General features: G+C 55.8%; 1 protein-coding gene across 1 annotated transcript in view; it reads right to left on the reverse strand.

Annotated features, from left to right (window-relative positions):
• LMX1A (LIM homeobox transcription factor 1 alpha) overlaps positions 1–26,586 on the reverse strand; it is a 48,592-nt gene extending 22,006 nt beyond the window's left edge. Inside the window, exons 1-2 of the mRNA XM_026123328.2 lie at positions 26,460–26,586; positions 25,700–25,886 (exon numbers count right to left, since the gene is read on the reverse strand). Coding sequence (XP_025979113.2) covers positions 25,700–25,886; positions 26,460–26,535 — 263 coding nt within the window. The 5' untranslated portion in view covers positions 26,536–26,586. The remainder of the gene's footprint in view (positions 1–25,699; positions 25,887–26,459) is intronic.
• Positions 26,587–27,219: the final 633 nt, after the last annotated feature.

Below are 27,219 nucleotides of genomic sequence, written 5' to 3' on the forward strand. Positions count from 1 at the left end.
GGCCAACCAGAGGCTGGCTGGTTGCTGTGGGAGCCACCACTTCTTCGCAGCACCTCCGGGAGGTAGCCAGGGGTTTTGTGTTCAAAAATAAACTCTGTGGGGGCAACTTTGCCTGCCGAGTCCGGCGCGGCTGGAACAAACCACGCGTCTTCTGCGCACGAATGTGAAGGCAGCTCAACGTCCCGGCCAAGGCTGGCTTACCACCTGCCCTTTCGCTGGACTCATCCCCTTTCACCATCTATTTGCCTACCTATCTGCCTATTTATAGTCCTGCCACCCTGAAAGACCTTTGCACAACACTTGAGCCATCAGCGGGTAGAGCACACACGTGGGACAGTGAATGCCGCTTTCTTACTGGAGTCTGGTGGCTCTTCCCTAGCTCCTACTCCCCAACCTCTTGTAGGACATCCTGGACCTTGGGGTGAATCCAGCCCCACAGTGCTGCACCCACAGGTCTTCCCTCCTTGCCTCTCCCACAGGGACAATGCTATTGCAGCAACACAGAGACGACTTGTGTTCTCAGCTCTGCCTTACGCTGGCTTCAGGCAACCAAGACAAGTCACATCCATGGGCCACCGTTTCTCCACCCATGAGCTGGAGGTGTCACCCACGGTGGCATGCTCTCTAACAGTGACACAGCCCTTTTCCCTCCCCTCCCAGGGGAGGCTTGCAAGGAGAGCGACACATTCACCTGGCCTCAGAAACGAGACCTGCTCTTGCCATCAGCTGGGAAACCACTGGCACAGAGCTGCGCAAAGAGCCACCCATCACCGACCTGGCCCCAGGGGTGCCAACTGCATCTCACCAAGTGCTTCCTGAAAGGGGAATTACACTCAGCGCAGGGATGAGCATCCCTTTGTGAAGTGAAAACAGTTAACATTGCCAGAAGGGAGGGAAAGGTACAGAGGTTTCTGCAGAAGTTGGAGAAGCAGAGCTTCCTGAAGGAACAGGGTTAGGATCAGCCTGATCCAACATCTTCATTGGTGATTGCAGTTTGGGGCTAATTAGCATGCTAATAACATTAGCAGGAGATAATGAACTGAAAAGGATGGGAACAGTGCAGAACGATCTCAAGGGGACCCTTGAGAGATCAAAAAATAACAAAGGAAATTCAACTTGGAAAAATGTGGCTTCTGCATCGGGAGGAAAAACATCCGGAGCAGATCCTTCAACAGGAAGAAAAAGCTGGGAGCAGAGAAGCAGAGAGGCAGCCCGGCGCGGGATCAGACTGAGAACTGGGCACCCAGCGTGCCTTGGAGCACGGATCTAAACAGCTCTTTCAGGGCTTCCCAGCAATACAGGTCACGGGTCTTGCCCACAGACAGCACAAGAAGCTGGAGGCAGATCTGCAGCACCCCAGAGGGCTTCCCCAGGAGGAGGATCAAAGAAGGACTAGCATGCATGTGCCAGCTAAGCCACTGCTAGGAGGGGATCCCACCAGGGTGACTGCAAACGAGGCAGGATGTGAATGCTCATCGGGGGAGAAGACAGTCTCGCTGCAGCTGCTTTGACCTATGGAATGACGCAGGATCCCCAAGCAAGACGGACGAAACAGCATGAAACACCCCGTAAGGAGCTATTCTAACCCACGGACTGGTTCATCTTGTGCTCCTCACAATTACAAGGGTAGGGAGGACTTTATCCCGTCCCTGAGGTGTATGGAGTGAATGGGAAAGCTCGGGAGGGCTTGCTTGACTTCTGCAGCTCTATTTTATCAGCTGTCCTTTCTGCAAAAAAAGCACCATGCAGGACTGCAAGGGAAAGGCCTTGATCCTGACCCATCTGTAGCATCTTACATCACCAAGACCCAGCACCTGCCATGATGCTTCCTAGCTGGGCATCTTCAGGGGACACTGGCTCCTGTCTCAGCCCCCAGTAACTCACCTAGAACAAGTGGGAGTGCATCACTGTCACTCTGGCCTCAAGCATGTCCTGATAGGGGGATGATGAAAGCCACATGGGCTACAACACATGCTCTCCTCCACATGGCTGCAGTGATCCCTGATGTCCAAGCACCCCAGTCCTTCCATGGATTGTTTGGAGGGTTTTACAGTGCAACCAAGTCAAGGGAAAGTCAGATCTTTTACACCAGCAGCACCAAGTAGGACCAGTGCTGCAATGTGTATGAACTCCTGAGGCTCTTGGCCTTAAAACAGCCCAGTATCAGGAAGGGCAGGAGTGTGATCACCCAAATGGGGATTAAAGTGGTTCCTGATGCACAAGTATCTGGAGGCAGAAAGGGAGGAGGGGAGCTGCTTTGCAATGATTCGCTTCTCGGGCTGTCCCTGCTGCCAGGTCTTGGGCAATTTGATGACTTTGTTGCAAACTGGAAGAACCGGAGACATATGTGAAGGAGGAAACTCACATTCCTCTCTTGTAAGAAATCCCTTCTCACTTTCCCCCAAATCGCACATACACCCAAACCTCAGCCTCTCCGGGCTGGCTTGGACACCGGCTCCCCTCCCACACCCAGATGACCTACTCGTCCAGAAATGGCCAGGGCCCACGGCTGGGGCGTTATCCTCTCCTCCTTCCCTGCCCTGCCCGCTGCCTCGCTGCGCAGAGCTGTCGTGGCCTGACGGGAGGCCAGGAGAGGCGGAGGAGAGACTCCACCTTCTGTTCGACTCGCCGCCACCCCACGAGCCCACCCGCTCGAAACACTAAATAAAACGCTGTCTCCCGGTGGCGCTGGCGGGAAGGTGCCATCGAACCTCCGCCTGGTCCCTCCGCAAGCCAAGTCCCAAAGCTAGCATCGTCCAGCCCTGTTTTGCAGCCTCTATAAAACAAACCACATTGCTCCGCAGCTACCGTGGGGCGTTCCCGGCCCGGAAATGTGCTCACGCTTGGCACTCATTGGCCTCATTTCTGGGCAGGTTGCATCGACGGCCTGAGGACCGGGCAAGCCACGGGAACCGAGCTGCTCTTTCGCCCGTGGGGCCAGATCAAAGTGGGCATCGGGACCGGTCACGGAGGGAAAGGCAGGCTGCCAAAGTCCCTCCCAGCCTAGCTGGCTGCGATGCCTAGCTTTGGGACCCTGCCCATGGGTACCAAAGATTTCCAGGCTTTGATGCAACTCTGCAATATCCCACCCCAGCCTTTTCTCAAAGACAACGGTTATTAGAGGTGATGGCAAGGGACGTCCCCACCCTACGTGGGAAAACAGCACCTCAGGAATCACCCTGTCTGCAGCGAGATCCCGTGCCAAAGACGTTCCTCGTGCTCCTGGGGGCCGTAAGCACCAGGTGGAAATGATTAGCAGCGAGAGCGCTCGACAGCGTGAGTGATGCGAGGTGCTCGCCCTGGGCTGTGGGCGGCGAGCGCGAGGCCCAGCACTTCCTTCCCGGTTCCAGGCACCGGGCTGCGGTTGCCGTTTCAGGGCCGGGGTTGCTCCTGGCTGCTGCCTCGAGGCTCACCTCCCCGTTTCCGCGGCACGGCTCAGCATGGCTGCCTGCGGGCAGGGAGCCGGCGTGCGCCCCACCTTGGCGGCCCCCAAGGCAAGCCCGCGATGCGATCCCTCTGCAGAGGTGCTGGGGGCGATGGATACGGCCCTTCAGGCTGTGAGGCTCCATCCCTGCACCATTTCCCCTCCCTCCGAGTCCTTCCCTGCCCCTGGGAGCCCTCCCCAGGCCCCAGAGAAGGGAAAGGACTCTCACAGAGCTGAAACACGGTGCTGATTTGACCCCATGACACAAGGCTACGTATCCTCTGGTAGAAAACTGCCACCTGCCCAAAAGCCCAAGTGTGCTGGAGTCTACTGCAAAAGCTTGTAGGGAGAGCATGCCTCAGGAAAAAAAACCACCTGAGCATAGATACGGTCAAAATCAAAGCAACCAGAACGCCTGATTTCGGAGACTAGCAGCTGAGACAGTCTCCATTTACAGCAACAATATGTTACCACTGAAGCCTAATGATGGCACATGCCAACCTCCTGAATGCATTCCAAGCAGACACCATCCCAGGTGACTAAGGTGAGGAGCGACAGATTCGAGCCATTGTCACTAGCATAGAAAGGCACCTCGTGACAGGGAGAGAGTGGGGAGCTCGTTTCCAAAACACGACGCAAAGCAGCCTTCCCAACTCTACCCACACATCGACAGAAAGTATCTAAAAGGCTGAGCAAAACTCCCACCAGCACAAAACACCCCCGCCCCTGAGGTTGGCCTTGCTGAACAGGAGAGTTTCTTACTGGTTAAAAGGTGAGGCCGAGACCTCGCATGAAACCTCCAGAAAGAAACCCAGCAGCTCCGAGTTAGGCAAGAACGTGCAATCTGGCCGCGGGCTGTTTGCATATGCAATGTCAGCTTTGCAACGTGTGCTGAGGTCCATTAAACAAAGAGAGACAGAAAATTGGATGCGAGCGTCTGCTCTGAGGATTGTGAGGCATTCGGCTCCAAACTGACTCACCGAGGCCTCCTCGGGTTTTTTTCTCCCTTTCCAAAGACGAATAAACAAAAAGCACTCACGCAGACCCAGACCAAACGTAACTCTGCACGTGCTCCAGGGGAACGAGCAGCGCTGTGGAGCGGGATGAATGAAGCACAGCCCTTGCACGGACCTTTCCTTCCTGATTCCCGCTCCCAGATGGATTTAGGACTCGCTTGGCTGGGGTGGGACCCTTCCGGGTAAGAGAATAAAAGGCTCAGGGGTGGATTCTTGAATTTCCTTTTCTGGGAAGGTCGGAGCCTCTTTGAACTCCCTCCTTCTGTTGGAGAGAGCGAAATCCATAGCTGCAGAAGCGCACAGCCCAGCACTAATCTGTGTTTACACCTTTGCTGGTATCGAACGCTGCCATCCTGCTGGAAACAACAGCAACCTCTGCGGGTGCCAGGTGGCCCTGAGACACCACGCGCAGGGAAGCCCTTCTCACTTGACAGAAGGACAAGCCAGACGTGATCTGCTACGCAGCCATTAACGGCCACGTCCTCCAAGGGCATCCAAATATCAGCCGCTAGATTTGATCTTTTCAGCACCAGCGCCCGGCCCCAGGCAGGCAGCAAGACTATTATTAGGGCTCGCGGCCGCCTGGCTCCCGACTTGTTTCGCTGTAAGCGCGGCCCCGTTAAACGATGTGCAATTCCCACCGCACCGTGTCTCATTGCATAGATATTGGATTTGGGAAATACTTTTTTGCCTCAGGTGAAGTGGTTTTTCCCATGCCCGCCCTTTCGAACGAGAGCAGTTTAACACTGTTTGCCGAGCGTCCTAGCTCTTTGTGGCAGGCAACATCCTTAAACATCTGTGGAAGATGCAACACGTGCACCTGATGATAAAAGCAAATCTGTCATCAAAAGCTACTGGCCTGCAAGTCCCCAATTCTGCCCCACTGAGCTGTTCTCTAAGCGTTTGTCCCCCACCAAACCCCATCCCACTGGTACCTATTCCCTCCCCTCCCTGATAAAGGCTGTTTGGACACGCTCCTCACCCCAGGCTCCCCAGGAAAACCTTACGGACAGCCCCATGGAGCTGCCAGCCTCCCACCTTGCCCTGCTTTCATGCACAGCTCGGTGCCCAGAGGAACCCCAGGGAGGAGAGGCAGCATCACAGCCCGACAGCGGCAGGACCTGAGCACAGCGCTGCCTGAGCCCAGGGCAGTCACAGCAAAGCAGCAGAGGTAGCGAGCAAATGAAAGATGTCACCGAGGGGGAAAGGCCGCAAACAGCCCCACACGCCAGCATCTCCATGCGAAATAGCTCAGCAGCCCTGTCCACAGGCAGAAGAGTTGGCACAAAGGTGCTGGGGCCCCCTCGAAACCTGCTAAAAGCTTTAAGGCAGCTGATGGGAGGAGAGGAGAGGAGAGAAGGACACACACGGCAGATTGTAAAAGTGAGGTCAGATGCTGCCTCCTTTGCTGCAGCTGGTTTAAAATTGCTCTACAAGCTGGGGTGACTTCAGCGTAGGTACGGGACTGTCTGAGAGAACCCATAAAGAAGTCTGCGAGGTGCCCCAGTACCTCTGCACTGGAAAATGTCACCAGCAGCTTTGACCCAGTACAAACAGGCCTGTTCTGGGCTCCTCCTCCAGGCAACACTGCAAAAGCAAAGTTTCTGAACCGGTGGCTCCCAGCCAGCCCTGCAGCCAAGGCCACTGCTTTGGTCTCAGGGAGCCCAGACATTAGGGAAATGCGATGGTGTGGTTTTACGGTGCACCTTCAGATGCAACAAGAGCCTGTTTTTCTCCAGGATGTCACTTGTTATTGCAGCGTGTAAAACAAACCCTAACAGCCTCCTCGATAATCTCATTTTCCAGGTTGTAAAATCACTTGTGAGTTGCCGGGATAAGGACACACAAAAGCCTTGCCTCACCATGCTGTGTTTCTAATGATCTCAAGAACCTCAATGGGGAATCATGCCCAGTTTCTGCAAACTATTATCTAATCTAATTCCCTCCATGCCAGTACTTAAGGATTTACAACACACAACCTCCACTGAAATGGTTTCTGGTAAATTCTTTGAAAGCTCTTCTGGTCCTCGCATCATCGTCAGGGTCAGCAATGCATTAATGGCAAAGCATTTATGCACCAGCTAACGCATTCCCAGGCAAGCTACTTTATTTATGCTTTTTAAATTCAGGAAGCAATTAATAGTTGCCACAGAAGCAACATGCTTCTCCTGGGTGAGGGCCATAATGGCCCAGCTCACCTTGTGGAGGTCCGGTACCACCGCAATCCCCCAGAACATAACGTGTCAGACCTCAGCTGAGGAGACAGGGCAAGGGCCTGGTAGGTTATGGCCACAGGGTCTTCACAGGTTTCTTCACTTCTTTATTTTCAGTTCAAAATGCCCATACAAAGGCTGTCCTGTGTTTAGAGGGGAGATGTCATGCTCCACCTCTGCAGACCTCTTTCATCAACATGGTGCCTGCAAGACACATCCTAATGCTGAGTAACGGGTGCTGGGTAATCCTCATACACTCGCTGACCCGGAGAGCTGTGAGTCCAGCTTCCTGAGGCAGTCAGAGGTGAACGTTTCAGGAAACGGCACTGCCAGCATCAGGAGGTCGAACAACATGAATCTGAGCATCTTCAAGCTTTCCCTAGAGTCAGATACCTACAAATGCTCCTTATTAAAAGGTACAGGAGGATTTCATTGAATCCCCTGACTCAAGGACCTGGAGCTTTAAAAAATAAAAATTATGCTGCAGGTAAAGGCAGGCTCCCAGCGGAACGTGCAGATCTGGCAAGGCGTCCTGCAGAAAGCCCTGGTCCCTGGAGCCCAGCACCCTCTGCTCACACCAGGCAACCACGGCACCTGGAAAGCAGAAGCGGAAGCATCCGCACCACTGTGCTTCCTCCTTCCTGACCGTGATAAACATCTCAGCGGCACAGATGATCCCCTCGCTGCCTCCCACTAAGAGCATTGCCTGGCTGCAGAGCTCCCCAGGTCTTAGGATACAAGCTCCCTTTCCACCAGGCCCCTCGCAACCATCAGAAGGCAATGATTTCCAGGCTTACCACTCTGAGCTAGACTTCAGCCAGCTGCAGACAGACCAGTGCATATCCTCTTCCTAATCCTTCACGCACAATCCCTAGACAGTCCCTGGCTTCTATTATTTTCTGGCAGGAGAGAGCACCACGTTAACCCCCTTGCACAAGCTGCAGACTAAGTATCTCTCAGTACATCCCAACTTTGGGCCAAATTATAAATGAAACATTCATGTAACAAGAGACCTGGTGAGAGCCAATTGCCCATTAATATTTCAAACATCCTCTAATTCTCATTTAACGAGACATCCAAAGGGTCACTTGTAATTGTTTTATATAGTCATTGGCCTAAAACATTTATTTATTGATAAAGAGTGCAGAGAGACTCTCCCAGCTCTTCCCATGGGGATGGCTGTGCTGTCCTTAGAGAGACTTGTGAGCCAAGGGACAGAGCACGTCATTGTGCCAGTTGTCCACCCAAGCACCAGCAGCCTGCGTGTGAAACGGGGCTGCCCAGCCACCTCTCCTGTCCTGGCTGGCCTGCAAGGCGGCTCAGAGCCCCGCTGGGCCTGGGGGCTCCCGCTAGCGAGACTGATGGGAGAAAGGGCCCCGAGGTGGACCCAAGTCCCCAGTAGCCACGAGACTCGCTGATGATCAGCTGGCCCGATGACATTACACATTACACTTGGAGACAAAGGTGTGACCTCCTCCAGCTCCCCCTCTTCTCCCGCCTTCACCCCGAATCATATTCCCCCTCACCTTGAAGGCTCCCATCACCTCAAGACAAGGACCCTGCTCCTCACCTCTGCCAGCAAACAGTCTCCTTCTCTGTGCAGCAGCTCCCCAGCTTGAGGAACACAAGCTGAAGCCCTTACGGGAGGTATTTAAGACACAGAGACAAGGACTATTGTTTACATGTTTGCTTGTCCCCACCGAATCCTCCTGCCTTTAGCATGATGCAGTGCCGCACCTGACAACGTGGGCCTGGAGCAGGGGCAGCAGTTTCCAGAGGTGGGAACGCCATGGCATTAGTACCTGAGAAACACTCGGGCAGCTGTAGGACAAGCACAGCAGGGTTTGTGTCCCAGAGCCACGCTGTCAATGGCCCCCAGAAGCACCCCCCCCCACGCAGGGAGAGCCTGCGCCCAAGAGCTGGGCGGCAGCCTTGCTGGGTGGAAAGCAAATAGGACGGCGAAGCTAGAGCAAAGCCGCCTTGGTCTCCATGTCTGCACTCTGGAGGTACGGAAGGCTTTACCCCAGGAGTTGGCAGAGCCCTACAGGATGTGAACCCAAACATTTATGGCTGACCTTGAAACGCAGGGCGCTCGGTTGACATCACCAACATCATATGATACGTTACGAAACGCCACAGGCTCTACTTAGAGGTTACACACTACAGGACAAATGTAACACCCGAGAGTGTTCCTGATCCCACTGGAAGAATTCCTGGCAGGGGCTCAATAATCGCCCACTACTGTAGGCGACCAAGTGCAAGAGCATCACTTCAGCTCCAGATACACAAGGACCTAAATCCTTACTCCTGGCAGAAGAGACCCTTCAACCAACGGCTGATAAAGGGAAGCATGTAAAGATGCTGTTTCCAAAAGCGTCACTTGTTTTTAGAAAAATATTTAAAATAAGTCCACAATTAAAAAGGCACAGTAAAGACAGTCTGACTATGCAGCTAAGAGGTCCATCAACAGCTCCTCAGAGAGACGAGTGCTCTGGTGGATATCAGAACAATTTAAAAAGATCATGAGCAGCCACCTGGAGCTGAGGTATCCTCAAAGGACCAAAATGAAAACAGCCAGTCCATGGGCACAGAGCAAGGGAGGCTGATGCATCAGGACTTCCCAGCACAGCCGCAAGAAACTAAGTCTCAAAGCTAGGAGAAATTGCCTGTGTCCACCCTGCCTCCTACCATCTTCCTGTCTGTCAACAGCCGTTGCCAGCCTCATGGCTGATGGTTTAAGGGGGCTGTAGGCGATGGTGGAGCAGGTCGACGCTGTGCTGAAGCAGGGCCTGGGAAAGCCAGGCTGGCTGCTGCCCCAGCTGGGTGGGCGGCAGAGCCTCTCCCAGCAGCAGGTCTGGCCCCAGCTCAGAGCAAGCCAGGCTCTGCTGCTCCCTTCTCCTCCTCCTCCTCTCCGTCCCTTTCCTTTCGACCGGCCCCAGCCCATCACTGCTGGAGCAGCAAGAGTCAGCTCTGCCGATGCTGCTGAGGGGCCCCGAGCCAGCTCTGGCTGCAACCTCAGGATGAAAACATCAGCTCTGAAACACAGCAACAGGAAAAACAGACATGCAGACACGTGCGCACTCAGAGGGACTCCTGTAACTAGGAGAGTTCCTACATTAGTGGTAAGGTTTGCAATGACAGCCAACTGTGGGCACCCACACTGAGAGCGGGCTATGATTTCGGGGCAGAGGGGTGGTGTTTTTAGCGTACGCTCACACTGAGCAGGCTGGACAGCATTTGCTTCCAGCCCCTCTGACCATGAACTCGACACACACATCTCCCTGTCTGGCAGGCGCTCGGGCCACCACACCGCCCTGCATGCTCAGAGGCATGCACAAGCGCAGAAGAGGCCGGCACGTCTGCCCCAAGAGCCGGGCTCCCGCCTGGCCGTTTTCCCCGCAGTGCTAACGGAGAGTTTGGAGGAAAGGAGCGGTGCAGTGACAGGCAGCTGGGGATGCTCGAGGGGGTCCAAGCAGCGTCAGGCTCCTGGAGCCCCCCCATGCCTGATGCTAAGAAAAGACCGAGTTGGGAGCGCCAATGCGGAGGCGACAGGGCCAGGTCAGACCAGCGACCAGAGGGACGAGAAGACAGAAAACGTCGTCAGGCCATTGGCTATTTTTATCTGCAAGAACCAACACTTAATACCCTCCTATCTCCCACAAAATGTCACTTGAGCTCTGGGCAGCGAGTTTACACTACTTACAGAGAGGGGCTGAAACTTGATCACGTAATCCCTCCTCCAGTCAAAAGTTTTAGTGGGATTCGCAGTGTCTGGACAGGGGAGCTGAGAAAAACCCTTTTCCCCCGAGAAATTATGGCCAGGACAGAGCACAGCCAGAGTATACAGGTCCCCTGCTGCTCGCCGAAGACTGCGCTCCTCTCCCAGCGCAGCCCTGCTGAGCCCTGGGCTCAGTCCGCACAAGGGCCACTTGCCACAGCTGCAGGGCACAAGGGACTTTGCTCGCCCTGGGGCTGCAGCACGGCCTCCCCCCAGTGTCCACCAGACTTCAGCGAACATAAGACGGTCTCCAGGAGATGGGGGAATGGAGAAAGTGAGGTGCTCACCACTCCTCTTGCTAAAACCTAGATGCTTCGTTAGCCTGTGCTGGCCAAGGGGCATCTTGCACGGAGCTGTCTTGGGGCCACCCCAGCCCTTGCAGGGGTGCACGTGGCCTGGGGAAAGTGGGTGTGAGGGTGCCAGTGGGGCCCTCCAGCCCCAGGCACACATCCCGTCGCCAGCGGGATGTCAGGAGAGACAGCAAAGCCAGCTGCTCTCAGGAGCGGAGGGGGAGCACAGACGGAGCCCCCCAGTTAAACCCTTATGGGACAGAGAGAGGGAGGGACGGGGACAGGAGCCAGATGCTGCGGGGATGGGCACCAAGTCCTGAGGGGGATGAAGGAAGAGGGCAAGGAGGAGCCACGTATGGTGGGCAGAGCCCGCAGGTGGGTTTTGGGGCAGGCCCCCAGGCTCCGGGAGCCCCGGCACCGCAGCGGAGGTACGCCACTGCCTCTCGGCGGTGCCCCCCTCCGCCCGCGCGCTGCGTTTCCACCGAGAGGCTCTAATTACATCAAATGTCATCTCCCCGCCGCCCCCCTCCCCTCTCTCCGAGCAGCCTGAACCCAGACGTGCCGCAGGCGCGATGAACAGAGACTTCCCTCACTTAATAAAGGCAAGGTAGAGCAATGCCGTTATTAACAGCGGCCCGGCTGGCTGGCGATCCCCCCTCCCCGCCAACGGCAGGAATATTGCACCAGTAATCCCAGCGGAGCACCCCGGCGCTGCCCTGCCGGCAGATGTAATAACGCAGCCCCCATACACCGCTCGCGGTCCCTCCAGGCCTAGGCACTGCCCTTTGGTATTGAACGCTGCCCGCTCGAGCCCAGACCTCGCTCAGAGACAGGGCGGAGGCAGGAGGACAGCGTGGGGGATATCGCACAGGGAAAAACTGGGGAGAAGGCACGGCAAAGGGATGCCGCTGGATCAGGAGCAAGCCTGTGAGTGCAAATGCCAGCAGGGACCTCTCGCAGATCCTCCCGAAATTGCAAGCAGCATTGCGAGAGGGGGGCAGCCCCGGGGTAACTCCGATTCTGCGCATCACCCGCCGGAGGACTCTGCCCGCCAGGGCAGAAAAGCAGGGAGCAAACAGTTCTCGGCTGGCGCTGAGCCACTGTGAAACGTGCTGCAACGCAGCGGTGTCTCGTGTGGGGACAGGCAGTCCAGAAAGTCAGGGCTCCTCATTAACGTAGGAGCTTAGGGAACAGGAATTATGCCAGTGCCTAAATGACTCCAGCTCACGTGTGCCCTTCCAAAAGCAGTGGGATTTGAGCTGCCCCCAACTGCCCACAGGTGGCTTTTTTTCACATCAAGTTGCCCTTTTAAATTGCCTTAGCAAAAAGACTAGCAAAAAACAGCAGGACAGAAGTGCAGGTGAGGAGAGGACCCGAGCCTAGGAGGACAGGGCTCCTGGGTTATCCCAGGCCTATGGCGTGGCCGAGTCCTGCTCAGCTCTGAAACTCCTGCCTCTGCTGACAGCAGCTAACGCCTAGGAGGGAAGGGCCAGAGGCAGATGCGATGGTCGTGCCAGGACCCAAGATAGAGGGTTCCCCAGCCAAACATGCCATCCCCGATCCCCTCAACACAAGGGACATGGCAAGTCCAGGCTGGGACCACCCCACCAAAGCCCCACATGGGGTGCTAATAACAGTGCTGCGCCTCAAAGCACCTCTCGAACCGAGTCATTTCCTGGGGTGATCCACAACATGGGGCCCAAAACACCCCAGGGGTGCAGCGGGAACAAAGAAAAGAGACATTTAAAGGAGGGGAGAGCTGTGGCTCCCCCAGGTCACATCTCCAAAAGCACTTTCAGCTCCTTATCGCAGCATATCCCAGGGGGTGCACAGCCAAGGGGGCACTGAGAGCAGCTGCTGGGGCGGGCTGGAAACCTGCCTGGAAAGGGGAGGCAAAATGACTTCTCCCTGTGACGTGTTTTCAGCCAGATCAGCGAGCTGGCTTGCTAGGGCCGAAGAGGGGAGGAGGGCAGGCAGGCGCAGCTGGGGAGGAGGGGAGCAGCGCGGGGAGCATCCCTCTCAGCAGTGGTGCTGCAGTGAAGCCATACGGTGAAGTCCACGCACCCACCAAATCATGCTGCACTCGCGGGAATGTAGTGAGAAACGTACGGAGAGAGAGGAAAGAGGAATAAGAAGTAACTTGGTGCATGCAAATAACAAATATTGATGGGGAAAATGAGCTCCGATAGACCCAGAAGTGATCTTTTATAGAAAGGAGCAGGGTAAAAACTCCAGAGAACATACTGCTGAGGCAAAACCTGCATTCCTGAGATGGTCTAAAAATGATTGCATCTATCTCCTTCCACCTCTGATTTCTAAGATCCATTTCTGAAGCATCATGGTCCAAGAAACTTTGGTTCATTGGATGCAGTTAAATAAACAAACACAAAAATCTTTTAGTTAAGACTCGAATGATCTTCACAAACATCTTGCATATTTTCAAGGACACTGAGGAAATACACATTTTTCCCCCCCTTTTGTGGGCTTAAAAAATGCCCCAAGGGATAGAGTCATTTAGAACTACTTAGGAAACACAAAGCATATAAAGCTTATAATTATTTCTCTGCCAAGGGCTTGTCAGTTTGAAAATCCTCGCTCTTGAACCACTAATCCTTATGGAAAAAAATGCAGCTTCGGCAGGATGTGTTGTTGGTTGACTTTTGCTGCACTTTTCCAGTACGAAGGCACTAAAGGAGAACACAGAGGTTTGGTTTTCATTTCATTAGCACCTTTCACCCACAACGAGCCCGACACGCTTCCCTGCCCAAGCGAGCCGGACACGTCACGCGAGAGCCGCTCCCCCAAGGCTGCAGAGCGTCGCCTCCGCGCAGAGGCCAGCCACCGCTCGGCACAGAGGATGGTGCTCTGCAGCCACCAGGCCAGAGAGGAAAGGACCAAGGCTGATATTTGGATGCAGGAGTGCCTGAAACAAGCAAAATTAAATCATGGCTGTGGGGGAGCTATAGTTATTTTAAAAGGCAGAGATTTGCGGGGGGGGGGGGGGGTGTTATCCAGTTGGAAATACCATAAAAAGACTGTATTTGCAGAGACTGAGGATGGGCCATTCCAGCAGAGCGGCATGAACCTGGGCTGTCTGGTTCAGTGGCCAGATCCATCACACGACTTGCTACGGGATGGCTGAGCATATCAAGCCACCCTGCCTGGGTAAGGAGGGGTCATAATGGTGCACTGCAGCACGGGTCCTTTGGTGTCTCTCAAGCAGGTAGCCCTGGAGAAACGGACCCATGAACGTAGCTGTGTTCCTGTATGCATCCGAGCATCAAAACTTGGACCACATTTCTTCCTTCCTCACTCTAGCTGTGCTTAAAGCGTTCGAAAATCACTACAATGCCTCAGCTGCCGTTTAGCCATGAGGCTAGAGGAGGAGAAAGGTGAACGGCTGGGAGCGGGCAGGAGCCCAGAACGCGCTCGGCCAGAGGTCGTTCCACTGCAAGCCGTCACCATGAGGCTGAAAACTGAGTCCAGTGGAGATTTGCAATGCAGCACATCTGGACACTGCTTCTCCCCCCAACCCAGTCCTGGAGGCAGTTCAGCTGAGAGTGGACTCCACTGTCTGCTCAAGGCTTCGGCTCCATTTCTGAGCCGTCCAACAGTGGTGCAAAAGTGAGTTTGACTCTGCAGAGGAAGTTTCCAAAGAGTGATGATGCCAAGGGCACAGACTGCAGGCATGTTAGCAACCCTCCCAACCCTGGAGCATCTCTCTGACGGGTGGAAAGGCATATTGTATCAGACAGTGCAGACACGTGAGTGAGTGACCCAGATCCTGCAACGTGCTTGCAAGTCTGCCTTCAGTGCTACCTGGATGTGAGGCTGTAGACTAGAAGCCATCCATCTCACACACATCTTGCACAACAGAGGCCAGAAAATTTCATCCAGGAATCCCTGCAATGGGGAGAATAGCTTCCCCACTATCAAGGACACAAGCCTCACTTGGACCTACTTTCCCTATGCAGGGCCCTTCACCCATCTCAGACCTCCTCTCCCATTACTTTCTCCTAATCCATCTGACAACAGAACCTCTCATCAAATGTGGGTTTTTATGTCCTCAAGGTAATGCACACAGGAAGTCTCCCCTGCCTTCTGGTTAACCCTCCTTCCTAAGGCCAGAGCTGAAACAAGCTCGGACTCAAGAGCCTAACCTATGAATCTTTAAGCTTCATTAAACTTTTAAGCCAGTCCATTGAGGTTGCTCTTTCAGCCTTTCATAATTATGGATGCAGAACGAAGGAGCAATGTTCACCTGAGCAGGCATCAAGAAGATTCAAATGCTTAATGGCTTTCCTGTCCAAGCTCCCACATCCACATTGCTGTTTGAAAGCGTATACTCAATATCACTGCAGTGTTCTGCCCATCAGCAGAGAAACTAAGATATACATAATTAAGTATTTCAGTTCTCTGTTGCCAACCCAGCTGGTTAAAGCAAGTGAGACTCAAGACGCACTGAGCCTGGGCCCATCCCACCTAACCAGAGGTTGCAGTGCCTGAGCTGAGTATAAGGTTGGGTTCACAGACTTGGTTTAGGTGAGTGAAGTGCCCTCAGCTCCCTCTGCAGCCAAGGGCTAGAGATGAGCTTCTCCATGGAGCAATTCAGATCTTGAATCTTCAGATTTTGAGATCTCCCCGTCAGTCCTTGCAGAAGCCTATAGAAAGTGGCCTGCAAATTGAGAGAAGCCTGTTCCCCCCATCCTGAACACCTCTTACAAGGCTGGTGGTGCTGCACGCCCAATGCACGCACTGCACGGCTGCTTACAGCGTCTGGCAAGGAGCATCCTCGCACTCCCTGCCAGCAAGCGGGAAGAGGAGAGAAAGGTGAGCCAAGCCCTTTCGTCCCCCAGCACTCAGACAAAACTCCTAAGGAGTCTGGTTCCAGAAGGGCTGGACCAAGAGCACGTTCCTCCTCGCCTGATGTCTGGACAGTCCTCTTGAAAAACAGGAACGGAGAAGTTGCCCCAAGAGGGCATGCTGTAGGGCAGTCCCAGTTACAGGGCTGACAGAGACATCACTGTGTGTGTTTTGGGGCTTGCTTTGGGCTTTGGATGCAAACAACCAGATTAGAAGATCTAACGGCCACTTCCATTATCAGCATCTGGGAATTTATTTATTGAAAAGGAATCAAGATCATCGCTGCGGAGCCAACAGTGAACATGACGCAGTCTCCACATTGTTCTTCCCTCCACCTGTTTGAACACATTACTGCAGAGACCGTGAACATTTTGCACAGCTAAGACATTGTTTTCCAGGAATAAGCACTCCGCTAACAAGGTCGGCAAATGCTGAGCAGAAATGACAATTGAAACATCCCTGAAATTTTGGGGGGGGGGGGGGGAAGGGAGAGGAACTGACAACACTGAGTCTTTCAAATAAAAAATGCTGCGTCTGAGAACTGTCTGCAGGTCCCTTAACCTATTTCTCTTCCCTTTCCAAATTTTTTATGCCAAATGCTTCCCTGAGCTTCACTAGCAAAGAGAAAATTCCAGCCTCCCTCTTCCTGCTCAGCTGCGTTGGGGTGATATTACACAGTGAAAAAATCAACTTATAATGTGGCCCCTCTGAATTAAGGCAGGGAAGATGGAGCCCTTGACACACAGCGATTCCAGACTCATCCGCGAAGCTCCGCAGCGTAAAGCAAGAGAGGAGAGCGCACGCACCAAAGAGGCAAATTAAATCAAAACAGTCCTGAAGAAGGCTTTTCTCCATGAAACGCCACTGCCTCTTGTTGTGCTTTTAAGACCCCATTTTCCTCTCTGCAGACACGGGGGACTCTCCGCCTTGCCTGGAGCGATCTCCGGCCTGTCGTCCCGCAGCGAGGCGGAGATAGTGGTTATCATTCCAGAGGAATAGCCGCACCGCGGGGAGATTTTGCACGGTGGCGGTGGGGGCGGAGGGCCGGGCGGAGGACAATGGCGAGAGGAGTGATGGTTGTGTTCAAAGGGATTTGTTCCGCTGTCAAGGACAGAAAGATCTCCCCGAGAGCAGCATTAGGAAACGAAGCCCACAAGGGAAGGAGAGGGGTAGGGAGCGGCCAGAGACAATGTACAGTCAACAGCAACAGGGAGGCAGCTGTGCAGGATCAACACCGGGCCCTGATGGGCTCGGGAAGCACAATTACGGGCCGAGGAAGCCTCCTCCAGCAGGCTCTGCCCTTCTAGGTATTTGCCCTGAGGACGAGTGAGATGCCTCCACTCTGGGCAAACCTTTCATCTGCAGCCGTGGAGCCCCAGCGACCCCGGGCCGGGGTTTAGAGGGCAAACCTTCCGGTTGCTGAAAGGCCGCGGCGGCGGGAGTCCTGCCACGGCTCGGAGCCGAGGTGGAGTGGTGCCGCGGGGGGAGCCGGGCTCGCGCCGACGGGCTCAGGCGGCAGGGCTTAACCCAACAGAGGCGCAGGGCCGCTGGGAAATACCACTGCCTACCAAGGAGAGCTGAGGTACGGGAACAGAGAAAAGATGTCCTCCTGCAGATTTGTGCCTTGCAGGTTGACGAATTTTGGCATCAAGGAGGGCATGAGGCTGTACACCAACCACTCCCTCAGTCTCTCTCTCTCCTCGGCCCGGCTGACTCTTTCCACAACACTTGGGAGAACTTGTTATCTTTGCAACACAACCTCTCCAACACCTCTGGTCAAAAGCGACCCAAGGTGGAAAATGCAGTGGCGGACATGACATAAAAATTAGGCAAACCTGGAGAGAGGGGGATAGAGAGAGAGAGAGACTGAGAATTAATGCCCTGCTTTCAAACGCCCCATGCAACATGCTCAAAGCACTTCTGATGATGAATGAAGCCTTTATAGATATATTCATATTTCCAGCTCCATTTCACAGGGGAAGAGGCAGAGCCGCTGCTCGGTCGCCTGAGTGCCACCACGATCCCCTGCAGCAGAACCAGACACTGAATCCCAACAACCTGAACCCAAGAGTGGAATCATATCCACAGGTGTAGGAAATGCTGAGCCTCTAATGAAAACAGGTAGGTGCCCACACACAAGTACAATATCATAAAATAAACAACATGCATTCAACATGTCATGATTTCACCCCTATTTTAAGAAATATAAACGTCTTCCTTCTGAAAAAATCAAACCTTCGTGGGAGAAAATAACTATTTTCAGACAGTTGACCTGCAAAGCACAGAGCACCTGAACGACCCCTGACAGAACTCAAGAAACCGGTCCTTCATTAACAAATCCCAGCAAAACAGATAAGCAAGGAAGACCAGAGTCCTCCAACAGTAAAACCCCAAATAAACAGAAAACAGTGCCACCACGCAGATACTGTGCCCCTGCTGCAAGCGAAATCCTGGCATGGCACCACTCACAACTCATCCTAACCTCAAGCCCTCAGAAAAATCTTCAAGATCTGGCTGCCCTTAATATGGAGGCAGAAAGTCTAAGATTATAGAACGCCTTTCCTGAGCAACTAAGGTTTGATGATCTTAAACAAAGAAAAAATAGACAAATAAAAAACCCGAAACAAACAAAAACCCAAACAAACAACCAAAAAACAGACCTGGAATGAAACGCCTGCTGCTTTCGCAGATGCACAGCCCAAGCACTTTGAGTCAGCCTGAATTACTCACTAAAACACAAGGGACGACCCGGTTTCGTACACTGCCTCCGAGGACAAACACCACTGGGAAAACATATCTGGGGAGCAGTTGGCTTGGTTCTACCCCAGAAAGATTTATCCGTTTGCTTCCAGGTTATAAGTATGGATGTCACATAAACAAAAAAGCGTTACTGTACTTACAATATAGCCTAATCGCGGCTTCAGACGCTGTCACATAAACCTGTGTAGTATCGGCAATTTCTGGGAACTCGATTAGTTCCTCTTTGCACCCGCTCGTTCTGGAACCTATTACACACACACACAAATTTTAATTTCCCCATGGAAAAACATGGTTTTTGTTTTTTGTGTTTTTAAATAAAGGAAAGAAAACGTGTCCCTTCCCTTGGCTGACCAAAATCTGGTTCAAACCATGTTTTTTCCCCCCCAAGCAGAAGCAGGGCCTGCACTCTCATGCCCAGGAGAGGTGCTGCCCCAGCAGTGGAGGCCAACCCTCACCCCAAGGGCATCGGTTCCTTCACCCCCTCCAAGGCACAGGACACTTTGGGTCCTCCCAGACGTGCTGGAAACCCCAAGGTGACTGTGCAGCACTGGTCTTAGAAAACACTGCAGATTTGGGTATTTTAAGGAGGTTTCACTCCATCGACGGCCACCTTCCTGCAAGCCCAGGCAGAGGCAGACCGCAGAGCGCTGCCTTCTCAGCGGGGCACGCAGCCGCGAGGAAACCTGCCCTGACCGCCGTGGCCGGGCTTCAGCACACCCAAGGCAAGAAACCCAGTTCTGGGTTCTTTTAAAAACAGGATTTGGAAAATTCATCTCTATGTCTAGCGGCTGCGAGCAGGTGAGGAACCGGACACCCGAAGGCTGGAGAGCCTGGGCAGGAGAGGACCCAGCTGTCGTTCCAGCTGGTGGAAACCAAATTCGCCTCGAAACGAAACAAACCCCCCTTTCTTCCCCATGCCGCTCTCTCTTCAGCGCCTTCACTGGGATTACGAAACCCGAAATGATTCAACCAGCTCCAACCACTCCATTTAGGCCTACTGCCGGAGCAGGGAGCGAGGTGCCGAGGGGGGAGAAAGAGAGAAAAAGGCAGGGGGGAAATCGCAGGTCCAAAATAAGGCAGCAGCAACGGTGGAAGCTGCTGATGTGGCTCAAGACGGGACTCTGCCAGCGCCGACCCGCAGCCACCGTCAGGGCTGCAGCCAGCTCACGCCATGGCCACCTCCGATAAGCAAAGAAAGGCCGACTCTGAAGCTATCCCTGTCCCACCACGCAGGGACAGATGACGAGTATATTTGGCTTGTTTGCACACAAGGCTGCCTCGCTCCCAAGCTGCCAAACGTCTCTCCGTTCCAGGCCTTTATATGAAACATTAATTGTAAGACACAAATCTAATTAAGGGCAGGGGGAAGGGGCAAGTCGCCAGATCTATTCTTTGCTCCCTTTCAAAAATAGCAGCCTTGCTCGAAAATGCGAGCGGCGTGCTGGAGGACGGGGGGCCGCCTCGCGTGGCAGAGACGCAGGCAAGAAGCAGCAACATAGTGTAGTTGCCTCATGTTTCTGCGGCAAATCTCTCAGTGGCCTCCTTAATGCCCCTCTAATCACTCCACATCACTATTTCGCTGCTTTTTCACCCCACACCGGCCTAACAAGGCAACTTCATAAAATCACCCGTTTCCACCCGAAACCGGGCATGGAAAGAGATGCCCTCTCTCCGGGACCAGGAGCACCAGGAGGCAGAACACGGGCCCTTCCCTCCTCCGGGACACTCCAGATTGGGGGGTGGGGAGGGTAGGAGCAGGGTGCCAGCTCCCCACCTCAGCCAAGGGACACCAGAATGTTCCTCTGAGAAGAGATGGGGAACCAAAAAACCTGAGGGGAACTGGGAGCTATAGAAAAGGAGGTGAGGACAGAGAAGGGACTTGCTATGGGAGAAAAGGTGGTGGGAGATGGGTAGGGAGGGAAGGATGGCAATAAGGATGGGAGATGTTGGAAGAAAAAGCCGTGGGATTGTAAGAGGGAAGGAGAGACTGGCAAGAGGGACACAGGTAGTGCCACCACAGAGACCTGTCATGCTCTCTGCTACTGCCCAGGCCAGCATGGCTGCCCTCAGCCTCCAGCCAGCTGGAGAAACCCACATTAGCACTGTCATCTCTGTAGGATCCCTTACAATAATGCAAAAAGACACTAGAGGACACATCACATCCTAAGCTGGCTGAATTGCACCTCTCTGAAAGAGCTGCTCTCTCTCCATCAACTACAAGGGGAGCAATAGTCTCCTCTCGTCATGCCTTGCTCTGAGAGAAGGCGAAGAACTATTTATTGACAACAGAAACCCTCCAAGCTACCGGAAATCTCCCATCAGCGGGAACCAGGCTGCCCTAAGCATTACACTTTGGCATCATCTTCTTCGTTCAATCCATTTTGGATTATCCCTCTCATAACAACTCTAGGCTGGGGAAGCAGCTCCACAGTTTGCAGCTAATTGTGCAATTACCTCCATTACCCACGTTAAGCAAGATAAACAGCAATGATGCTTTAAACCCCTTCCCCTCTCATCTATGGCAACAGCTGTCAAAAGAGTGTCTAGCGGATAAAAGAAGGCTCTGCTGCCTGGAGTCCCTGCCTCGCGCTGGGCACGACAGCTCTTACCATCCTCTCGGGCAGACCCAAATTCACCCTCCCAGTACCACGCTACTGAGGGATTCAAGCTACCCATGCACATCTCCCAAATCAAGACAGTCAGCGTGACTTAAAAACCCAATGCTTGTGGGCTTTTTGTATGCATTTTCTTTCACGTGCATTCAGAGACTAAGGGCTCTGTGCACACTGCTTTTTCCTTGCAACCAAACACACCTCCGTGTTTTAATTCGGGAAAGAGGAGTTTGAAGTGCCCATGCAATCACATGATTCCAGGAGCAGGGGATTTAAGAGCAAATGCCAAGCCCGGAAAGCTCTGCAATAAAACTGCAGAAGCTGGCAACAGCACAGACCTGTCAAGTCTTGCTAACACGGTGCAAGCGTCACACAAGTGCCTCGCTGCGCCGGGGAGCCCCGCATCGCGGCGCAGCGCTGCGGCCGCCCCTCCGCTCCCGGGGCCCACATGCCAGCCCTGCTCCGAGATGTGCCGACCATCTGCTCCTGCCAGGCGGGGGTGGGAGCCGGGGCTCTGCGCCGTGGCTGGGGACGTGCCAAGCAGTCACGCCGTCACCACGCTCCCCAGCTGCGCCCCCCCGTCACGACCGCACCGTTGTCAGCTGACCCGGCCTCAAAAAGTGGTCAGCAGGGTTTCTTTACCCCAGCATCTTCTGCCACCTTCATCTCCAGAAGGTCCAGAGCGTGCCCACGGCTCCAGGTCCTCCCCGTGGCTCCAGGTCCTCCCAGCCCTTGCAGGGGTACCACAAAACACCCCTCAGCGAGCGGGGTTCAGGCATGCCCACGCTCATGTGGATTTGGAGCAGGCAGCCATGGGTTTCCCAGTGGGACATGGAGTGACGGGAAGCCACCTCTGCCAGCCAGCCCAGCTATACCACCCAGCTCCTCACCTCACTCCCAGCGCCAAAGGGAAGAGCCCACCAGACCCCTGTGTCATGGTCCTACACCGGGCCGCAAATATTTCCAAGCAAACTGAGCAGTTTGAGGAGACCCTTCCCAACCACCCCACAACCTCCCCTCCCCAGCTTGCGGCCAGGTTTCGTGTTGGCCCCAGAAATACCGCCACCATCCCCCCCCCTCGGTCACTAGTGCGGAGAGGAGATGGGGCCCCAGAGCCAGGGAAAGTCCCCCGGGCTGCTCTGCGATCATGTGAAGTGCTGAGCTGGCCAGGGCGCAGCCTGAACCTCGTAAGAGTTGCGAGTTATCAGGTTTGGCCAACTGCCGGGGGCTGCTGCGAGATGCAGGATGTTCTGTAATGCATGTCCTCTGCCCCAAATAGACGCTGTCCCAGGGGCGCGGGGCCGAGCGGCCTCTCCCGAGGAGCCCTCCCCACCGTCGCTGCCCCCGCCAGCGAGGGAGCAAGGCACCTTCTCCCACCCCACCACTGAGCCGCCCGGAGAAGATGCCGAGACCCGGCCGAGCGCTCCCGGTCTTTACGGGAGCTCTCTTTATGGGAACCCTCTCCAGGTCCTCCACCGAGGTCTTCCTCTTGTAAAAGATTAAGAAATGTAAAACATCTGTTTTAATAAATGATTCATCAATTTCTAGAGTCCAGCAAGTCACACAGTTGCTTAAAACCATCTGTAACACTTTCCACGGGCGTATTTATAACTAAATGCATAACTCCGCCATCTCGCGCTCATTTGCCCTCTGCAGCTTCGTTATGAGCGGAGCAGATAGCAAGCTGTAGGTGCACATCAGAAAATGCTGCACCTATTCATGCTCAGAAAGCTATCCCGACAGTCACCACCCAGGGAAAAAAATCCCTTCTTTGAATTAAAATATAAAATGAAACACTGCCAGGTAGGATCCCGATGCCTCCCTTGATGCCCACAGCTCCAGTGTTTCAACAAAGAAATCCCCAACCTCCTGCCTCAGGAAGAGCGCTGCTGTCTGCAGAACCACGGGAGAAGCCCCCAGAGCCCAGCTGCACTCCGATAAACCCTGGTGCAAGCGGCCACGGGGAGGAACGGACGGACGTTTTACCTTGCCGAGCCTTCGAGACGCTCAGGATAAAACGTGTCAGTCGCCTGCAATAATTAACCAGCACAAACCTGGCTCTCGGCTGGAAATAATCTGCTCTGTCCAATATCGGCCGCTCTTCCCCCGTGCATTTCGCACTAAAAGCGCTATAATCTACATTATCCCCAGAGCGGAGGGCTTTGTACGTCCCTGCGGCGGGTCTCAGCAGGCACGTCGCTTCCGAACGGCCGTCCCTACACCTGGTATCGGAGGAAACCTCTAAAGCGAAAGAATTAGCAGTTTTCGCAGGGACGTGTATTATTCAATACAGTCATATGCAAGTCTCGGCTCTTTGGGACTCTGCCCCTTGTCCCCGCTCCCCTGTGACGAGGGTGGGAAAGAACAGGGACAAGGCAGGAGCGCGGCGGCGAGCCGCTGTCCGGGGAGCGTCCCCGGGCGCTGCCAGCCGGGGCGGCGCGGGGTCCGGAGGGAAGGGCAGGGAGCGGGCGGCAGCAGCCCCGGCTGGGACACGGCAGCCGCGCTGCCAGGAGAAAAGCAAATCAAGGGAACACCGACGGAGACAAGCAGCTCGCGGAGGGGAAGGCGCCGGCCGCGGGGACCAGCTCCGGGAGCGCGGGGACCTGGGCGCGTTACTGGCATGCTAGTGCTGGGGAGCGGCAGCGGAGCGCGGCGGTGCCGCGGGGCTCCGGGACCAGCCTGCCGCTGCCGGTCGCCTCCTGGGCCGCCGCTGCCTTCCCGGCGGCTTCAGCAGGTCAGCGCTGAAACCCCGGCAGCTCGGGGAAAACTACCTGCCACCACGAACGCTCAGGCTCAGACAGAAGTTACCAACCCAAATGCAGCCGGGAAATAACCGGGGCGGGGGCAAATACCAGCGCCAGAATTTAGCACTAGCTTGGAAATATTTGTGAGACTTTTTTTGCAATCAGTGCTCGTCTGTCCCGACAGCTCCGGGTCCTCCGTCAGGCGAGATGAGCACAGTGAAGCAGCCGGCTGCGGCACCGATTTCTTTCGCGGCCGGGAGACGCAGGAGGGAGATTTCAGGTCTGAGCCTGGCTGCTCACAATCAGAGGCTGCAGCAGGAACGTACAGGGGGTAAAACCTGCACATACCGCAAATCAGAAAGGCAATTTTGCACTAACGTTTACTCCACTTTCCCCTTAACAATACCAGCTCGGTGTACGCCGAACGGAGGTCCTGACAAAGTGGAAGGGGCAAGTTTAATTGCCTTGCAAATCTGAGAGAACCAGCAGCCGAATTTCTGACAAACCAGCGGCACAGCCCGTCTCAACAAATTTTTGCCTAAAAGCTTAACGCAGACCTCTCCTTTCCACTCTAGCAGCAGCTAATTCTTCCACCGTTTCATAAACGTTTGAAAACAAGGTCACACACACAAATTCTGCTTTCAATTTTCCTTGTATCCATAGTGATTAAACTCGGACCCACAATACAGGACTTAAAGGAAACTTCAGGTTTAAGGAAAAGGCACCGAGCGTAGCTCACCCACAGTACGCTGAAGGCCAGAGACGAGAATAGTGCCAACGACTCTGTTTTCTTGTAAAATAGCTACGTGGCCGGCTTGCTGGGAACTAAATCATATCGCTCTGAAAAAGCGGTGCTATTGTAAGAAATATTTCCCCCCAATCCCTGCTCTGTGCCCTCTCCAGGAAACAACCGGCCCAGAGGCAACACGAAAATTCAACAGCCTCGAAACCCAGCCGGGGAAAAGAGGACTAAGGAAATTCGGCAGAGGCTGCGTTAGCCGCCGCCTGCCTCGGCTTCTCCCGGACATCCGCGGGCCTTATTGTGAATTTTGCTGGGAAGGGAGCCTCTGTCCCTCGGAGGCAGCCCGTGCCACGGGGGAGGCTCTGCCAGGCCCTGGCTGGTCCCCGGCGGGGAGGGGGGTCTGCCAGGGAAAGCAAGGGATGGGCAAGCAGAGAGAAAGAAAAACTACTGCAGGAAAAATGTAAGAGCCTTCTGCCTGTTCCCACTGCTGGTCAGCTAACGTCCTGCCCTGGCACGTTTTTTCTTTTAAAAAAAGAAGGAAAAAAAATCCCCACAGCCTCTTTCTCCTACAAGTTTCCTCCCAGCCCCACGCTTTCTGAAGGGGCAGCAGTGGGGCTGAGAGCTTTGGACCTCAGGACGCCCAGGTCCGAATTCCTGCTCCATCACAGCCTCAGACGTGGGCAAAGCCTCCGGCACGCGACGGCAATCACCCCAAATTCAGCAGGGCCTTCGCTAGGCCTTCACCAGTTCTCGCCGCGTGCCTCAGTTTCCCCATCTGTCCGGTGAGAGCAATAGCATTGCCCTGCCTGAGGCAGATATTAAGAAAACAGGCCTGACCAGGACCGGGCTTAGGGAAGATACAGTGTTCCTCACACTGGTGCTCGGTAGGAAAATAAAGCCAGAGGACCCAGGGCAAAGCTTTGCTGCTTCCCTCTGCAGCCCAGGGTGCCCAGGTCCCACAGGCTCCTAAACTCCCAAGGCACAAACTAACAGCAACAAAACATCTCTAAGAACGGAAGAAATCGGGATGCGATCAGGCAAAACTTCCTACACATCACAAGACGGCTGGCACCTCTCGGGACACGCGGCCCCGAGTGACTGGACCCAGGAGCCGCCGGGGCAGAGGGGAGCGCAGCCGTCCCCCGGCCTCGCGGCAGGGCGCCGGGGCCCCACGGGCAGCCGGAGCGACACGGCGGAGCGGGGACGGGGCTTTGCCGGGGGGCAGGGGAAGGCGCCCGGGGGCGGCGGGTCACTCACTTCTCGTAGTCCAGCTTGCAGTAGAGCTTCTTGTCGCGGTAGAAGCAGGTGGTGTGCAGGGGCTCCTTGCACGCCGCGCACTGCACGCACTGCTCGTGCCAGAGGCTGTCGTTCAGGCGCAGCAGGAACCGGTCCGAAATGACTCGCTGGCAGCCTTCGCACACCGACTTGGGGGTCGCGGCTCGGCCTGCCGAGAAGGGGCTCAGTGGAAGGGGCGGGTGGGCGGACGGAGAGACAGAGGAAGGGCGGACGGACGGACGGAGGGTCCCGCCGCTCCCGCTTCCCCGCGCGGGCGGGGAGCCGGTGAGGGCTGGGGGCGTCCCGACCGCTGCCGGGGGGCGGCGGGTGTGCGGGGCGCTGCCCCCGGGTGCGGGGGGGGGCTGTGCCTTGCGGCGGCTCCGGGGGGGGCAAACCGCCCCCGATTTCGTTCCTTTGGGAAAGGCGCCGGCAGAGCCGCGGCTCGCAGAGGCGGCGACGGTTTGAGAACGGCGTTAGAAAGCGAAAAAAAGGAACTGCTTGTTTTCCAGCACGAAGGCAAGCCGCGCACCTCGCCGGAGACGGGGGTGCGGGCGGGGAGCGGTTTAATTAAACCGCGGAACGAAACGGGAGAGGGGCAGGAGGGCGCCGGGACGCGGCGCGGACAGCGGGAAGCCGCGGACACGCGTGGGCGAGGCCGAGCGGGAGCCGTGCGGGGCCCGTCCCTCCCCGCGGGCCACGGCAGAGGGGGTCCCCGGGGGGGCGGCGGCGCCCCGCGACTTACCCAGCAGCGAGGAGAAGGGGGCCGCGGGGTCCAGGGCGCTCTGCAAACTCTCCTCCATCTTCAGCCCGTCCAGCATGGTGGGGAGCCGCGGCGGGCGAGGGGGCCGCGCCGCCCGCCTGCCAACACAGCCCGGACACGCAGCGCTCAGCCCCGCCGCCCCGGCCGGGCCCCCCCGCGCCGCCCGCCCCGCGCCGCCGCCGCCGCCGGGAGCTGAGCGGGGGGGCCGCGCCGGAGCCCCCGGCCTCGCCGCCCCGACGGGGGCCGCGGCTCGCCCGGGCCCCGCGCCGGCAGGATGCGGGGCCGCCGCCGCCTACCTGGGGCGTCGCGGGCGGCGCCTCCCTCGGCGGGGCCCGCGGCAGGGGCGGCCTCCCGGCGCAGCGGGGCAGGGGGCACCCCGCGGCCCCCCGGCCCCGGGGGTCCTGCCGCGGCTCCGGCCCCCCCGGCTCGTTGTTCGCCGTCCTTCGCGAGGCCGGTGCCGCCCGGCGCCGAGCCGCGGGGGCGAGCGGGGCTTTGCGCCCCGGACGGCTGCGGAGCGGAGCGCGCTAACCTGCGGGGAAGCGCCCGTCCGACTGCTGCCAAGACACATTTCCTGGAGCTGATACCTCCCTGCCCGACCCCCACCCCCTGCCCTCCCCTCTCCACCCCACTCGAAATAAGTTTCCTCCCCGCTCTCCTGCCTGGCTGCAGCCACCGGCCCTGCCACGCCTCGAGGGGCCGGCGGCCCTTCCCGGCTCTGGGGGCACGGCCGAGCCCCGCGCAG

The sequence above is a fragment of the Dromaius novaehollandiae genome, chromosome 8 (assembly GCF_036370855.1).
Source record: "Dromaius novaehollandiae isolate bDroNov1 chromosome 8, bDroNov1.hap1, whole genome shotgun sequence".
In the NCBI taxonomy this organism is placed as follows: Eukaryota; Metazoa; Chordata; class Aves; order Casuariiformes; family Dromaiidae; genus Dromaius; species Dromaius novaehollandiae.